This window comes from Mangifera indica, chromosome 4 (assembly GCF_011075055.1).
Source record: "Mangifera indica cultivar Alphonso chromosome 4, CATAS_Mindica_2.1, whole genome shotgun sequence".
In the NCBI taxonomy this organism is placed as follows: domain Eukaryota; kingdom Viridiplantae; phylum Streptophyta; class Magnoliopsida; order Sapindales; family Anacardiaceae; genus Mangifera; species Mangifera indica.
In genome coordinates, this window is record NC_058140.1 from 9562323 (window position 1) to 9568071 (window position 5749).

Sequence of the window (5749 nt, forward strand, 5' to 3'; positions counted from 1 at the left end):
ATAGAAAAGATTTCATCACACAACATTTCATTGGAATTTACAAAATTCCATACATTTAAAGAAAATATATTTCTCATGAGAGCAGTGTAAGCGCACACACACAAAACAGTAAATAAGAAAACAGATATGCAAGCTTATATTCAAAAGATGTAATCATGCTCATTAATGGCTCAAATGTGAAGAATAAATCTGAAAGATATATTCACATCAAGCAAATTTTATTAAAAAGATACAAATATGTTTATGTCTGCAAAAGCAAACACACAGAAAATATATATATATATATAAGTTACATGATTATATCATGCAAAGCTGATTCAAAAATGCAAATATGTTTATTGATTCACTGCACGAACAAGTAAAATGAAATTTTAAATAAAAGTTCACATCAAGAAAGTTATTGAAAAATGCAAACATGCTAATGAATGCAAAGGAAGTTTGATAATTGCACAAAGATGAAATTCCAGATCTTAAAGTTGCCTAATCGACTAAATTAGTCAGGATAAGTACATATCCACGAGAAGTCACAAAGCAGTTCCAAAGAGGTCCACAATAAACCCCATTGCTCCAAACTATATGCTAGATTTCACCACCAGCAACCAAAGTGCTAGTGCCTCTACACAATTAAAACTACTACAAGGACACAAAACCTACAACAACAAGAAGAATAATAAAACAGCATCGACAGGAGGAGTCTTTCTCGCTAAGCCGACTTAACCTTATCATCTTTCACAACATTATTTAGTATGGGCAAACTACTAAAAAACTCATCAAGCCCCTCAAAAAACCCAACACCATCAATATTATCCTCCACCCCATTGACATGATTCACCCTTGGTGCCACCGGGTCATCCAACTCATTACTAAACTCCACATTCAAATCCAACCCATTTCCCACTTGCTTCTTCCCACTACTTCTAAGAACTCTTGCTCCACCACCACTTGACGTCCCAACCATTCCCACCACATGCTCAACCACACTTTGACCTTGAGTTTGATTTTGATTTTGATTCTGTGTCCCCTTCTTAGCTCCACCCGGTGGTCTTCCCACTCTTTTTTTGTTTTCATTTCCTTTTCCTTTCCCTCTCACAAATTTCCCTTTTTTTCTCCTTGGATTTCCCCAATCATCATCAGACCCCTCACTAGGGTCGGACTCAGACTCAGAAATCAACACCTCATCATATATCACTGGAGCTCGTTTATACGTCTTTTTTACTTGGTTTGAGTTCCCGATCCCCGGTATGGGACAAGTGAACATGGGAGAAATAGGTCTCCAAGTCGACTGATTCCCACCCTTCTGTTTCCAGTTGCCAGAATAACCAATTGGAAAGAAACCCCAACAACAGAAATACCTATCATTTACCGTAACAGGCGGTGGCGCTATCGGTACCCCGTGAAACGCTCTTTTACAGTTCACGCATCTCAAAGTACAGTCTTCGTAATCCTTAGCGTACTCGTGAAGAACGTAACAGAATGGACATGCTGTCCAGAAACTCGGTATATTTGACACTGTCTCATCCGGACGAGTTGGCTCCGTTTGAGTGGGACGAGTTGGCTCCGTTTGAATGGGACGAGTTGGCTCCGTTTGAGTGGGACGAGCTGGCTCTGCCTGAGCGGAACGAACTGGCTCTCCCTGAGTGGGACGAACAGGATCTGCTTGAACTGCACGAGCTGGCTTCTCTAAAAGAGTCAGACGAGCAGACTCTATTGGACTGGGACGGACGACCTCTGACTGTAAATGATGAGTGGACTCTGCTTGACTCGGACGAGTGGGCTCGGCCTGCATGGGTCGAGCTTGACGAGTGGGCTCGGCTTGTATGGGTCGAGGTTGACGAGTCGGCTCGGCCTGTATGGGTCGAGGTTGACGAGTCGGCTCGGCCTGTATGGGTCGAGGTTGACGAGTCGGCGCAGGCTGGACGGGTCGAGGTTGACGAGTTAGCTCGGCCTGAATGAATCCAGATTGACGAGTCGACTCAGTTACATTATACCAATTAGACCTTCCATCATGCATTATAAACGTATAACTTCCGTCCCTATCATTAGTTCGAGGGACCTTTCCGGGCGTCGGTTGTACTGGCGGCGGAGGTGCCAGGGGCATTTGTGTTTGTCTAGGGTGTTCTCCGAATTGACTCAGTTGCAACTCGGTATCATACATTATCTTTCTAGAGGGGTTTGACAGCACTGACCAAGCATCAGTCACGAGCTTGAAGCAAAGATCTGAGAACGGTAGCCTGTTCCTCTCGGGACTGAGTAACATAGCAAGTTTACGGAACTGGGTGGCGATGAGTTCCGAGGACTGAGTGAAGCGAGCGAGTTGGAGAATCGCGTACCAGTCGTGGACCTGGTTACCATTGACGGTGATAATAACGGACTCGGCGGCGATGATTGTGTCGGCCACAGCAAGAACATCGTTGGGAGCGTCGAACCCCGGGTCAGATTCTCTGGCTCGGATCGCGAAAGTTCGGGCGCCGTGGAAGTCACGCGCCGATAAAACCTTCTCCGCCGTGATAAGCCAGCGCTCAGCTTCTTCTCTGTTACTACCACTCGCCATGTTCGATACGTCTCTCTAAAAGTTACCTTTTTTATTTTTGAAGAGAAAGGAATTGCTGTGTTTGTTTTGGACGAAAAAGGACAAAGTTAGAGCTGGGCAAATGGGGCCTCCGGGCCGTCCTTGGAGATAGTATCCGGCTCGGGCCGTCTCAAATGCAGGGCTGGAGCAGTCCTGGGATCAGGCTTTATGCGGGTGTCTGGGCGGGCTGAAAGTGGTCCTTGGAGTTTTCTATTTAAAATTTGTAATTAAAAATTACATTAATATTTCTTACTAGTTGATTTTATTAAATTTAAAACTACAAAACATAAAAAATACTTTAATTTAATTTTATTCAATCCTGATGTTACCACATCACGGTAGTGCAAGCAGACAAAGGCCATTGAGGCTACATGTATTTAGGCAAGAGAGAGTATAAAATACATGACTTACAATAGTTGGACGAGTCCATAAGAAAGTTACTAATACTCTTTTGAGATCGACCCTTTAGCCTTCATCTTTTTAGCTTTTTCTTCTTTTTTCTGGAAGTAAATGTTCAAATTGATATAGTAAAATTTTTTTGCCAAAGTTATTATTGCTCTAATTTTGCCATCGTTGCATTATTTTAAAAATTTTTTAAATATTACATTTCAACGGTCATTGGAGATACAAGAACAATCATATTCAACAAAGAACTATATATTTCTTATATATCATTTTTTTAGTTTTAAGATTTTAAATAAACACATTAAAGTAATTTAAATAAGAGTGAATAAAGATTAACATGTGATATGGAGAGTTTTCTTAAATGTGTAAGTACTCGAATTTTAGTTCTCGGAAAGGATATTAATATAAACTTGAGCTAAGGCAACATGTTTAACATACAATTAACTAGACTTAGAAAATTTTGGTAAAGACTCTTAAAGTTCAAATATAAGCATTTGGTCGTCAAAGCAATGACTTATGTGGAGAGATGAGTGCGATCGCGTGAGAATCTTCTCATTATTTAGTGTTGCAAGTTGGTTGTCATAGTTTTGTTCATAAACTCCTCTAAGTATCTAATAAATTAATTTTTTTTAAATGTTACATTTTTTAAAATAATTATTATAAGTTAATTTTAAAAAACATTTATTAAATATATCAAATGGGTTATTCTGTGTTTAATTAGGTCGAATAAGTCATTTCATGTATAATCAAGTTAAAATAGTTTGAATTGACTTGTTAATCCATTTAATTAAATATTGAGTGGGTCATTGTGTGTCAAATGAGTCAGACGAGTTAACCGTTCTAAGGTACGTTTTTTCTATGTTGAACTATTTATGACCCAAACTCATGATCTAAGTGATTTTTTTTTTTTTTTTTTTTTGCAATTATAGTGGGATAGATCAGAAAATTTATTAATTGTATTGTAATCAATTGGATTTTATGAATGTTCTTCCCATGTATAAATGTAAATATAAAAAATATATATAAGAGAACTAAAAATATATTTTTTCTACTACATTTGAGTAAAGTTTATATAAACCATTTAATTGAACCTAAAAAAAATTAAGTAGACCTTAGACAACATGTGTTTGTATTTCTTGGGTGACTAATATGGGCTCGCACTAGACATATCAAGGAGTTGGGTTGACCCATGGCTCAACCTAGAGCCTCCATTTTTGGCATGACACATGGGAGTAGTGGTGGGTCATGTCAGGCCCATAGGCCAATCCAACATAGTCATTTAAAAAAAGGTCTAAATTTTTAACTTGTTAATTACTAAATTTAAGAAATAATGTTTCTAGTAAAAGAAAATGTAAAAGAAATTGTAGTTAGACAGGAAATGAAGAAATTAGACTTATTTATAAAAAATGAGTTAAGTCATTAAGATCAATCTTACCTTTGTAGGATAATTGAAAACTTAACTTTGATTGAAATTTGATACTTAAACTTTCATTAATAATAGATGAAGAGAGTTGTTGAAGTGTATCTTTCTAATGTAGAACACTTGTTTACACTTTTAAAAGTGTCTCACATTGTTAAAATACATTCCAACAACTTTCTTCATCCACTGGAATAAAGGCTAAGCATCAAATTCTAACCAAACTTAAGTTTTTAATTATCCCACGTAAGTGAGATTGATCCTAAGAACTCAATTTACAAATTATAAATAAATTTATCTTTTTTCTAATCATAATTCAATTTCCTAACATATTTTCTTTTATTAGAAAATATAATATAAAAATTATTTAATAAAATAAAAAGTTATTTTATTATTTAAATTAACGAGACAAACCATTAAAGGCTCAACACAGCCTAAGAGGTCTCGAGTCATGTTGTGAACCTTTTTCATCTAGTGAGTCAACTTAACCAATAAGGTCTGAACTATAGCGAGCCTTGACATGACCTAGCCTACCAACATGATAGACTATACTAAGGTCAACATGGCATGACCTGTTGCCATGTCTAACTTGCACAATACCTAGAACAAATTATAGGGTAGGCTTATAATCATCTTAATGTGGGGGAAATTATAATTTTGGCTCGACAATAGCCTAAATGCTTCAACATTTAATTGATAAAGGTTTCAACAACTTATCAACTAAGGATGTTGTAGACAAAACAATTGGTGAATGGAGTTCCAAGAACTTAGAGGAAAAACAAACAAGAATTTGAATTTTATAACCTCCATTTTCCATGAATATTAGAAGGTGATCTCACATCACTTAGACATTGTTAATTATCCAACCTAGTCTAACGATGTAAAAGTTTTTCTATAACACCTCTTTTCAGATACATATCTTTAGACGAAATATAAAGCTAAAAGAAATGCCTAACTTGAATTTCTACTGTATTACATCATATTAAAAACATGATGTTTAACACTTAAATGCGTGCCAAAGGTGTAGAAACATAAACTTAACTAAACATGTCATCATTCATTAAATTCATAATCCTAATACAAAGTGCTTGAGACATACAAACCATAATTGGAAGTGCATAATTAATCACAAAGTCCCAATTGTCAAGTAATTACATAAAATAAAACATTAACTAAAAATGACAATAATGCCTTTAAACCTCATGTAACCTCTTGACTTAAACTGTTGGCTTTCCGTATGCCCTACTACTCATCTCGTCTACCTATAACACCACAAAAAGGAACATGTGAGTAAAAATCACTCAATATGTAGGTGACATTCTGACACCTTGCACACAACATCTTACAATCTGGTGTTT

The 5749-nt window shown here is 36.6% G+C and overlaps 1 protein-coding gene across 1 annotated transcript; it reads right to left on the reverse strand.

Moving 5' to 3' along the window:
* Nucleotides 1-422: 422 nt before the first annotated feature.
* Nucleotides 423-2636, reverse strand: LOC123214612. Its single transcript, XM_044634492.1, has one exon. It carries the CDS (start codon nt 2549-2551, stop codon nt 704-706), a length of 1848 nt encoding a protein of 615 aa, XP_044490427.1. The 5' UTR covers nt 2552-2636; the 3' UTR covers nt 423-703.
* Between the last annotated feature and the right edge of the window lie 3113 nt (nt 2637-5749).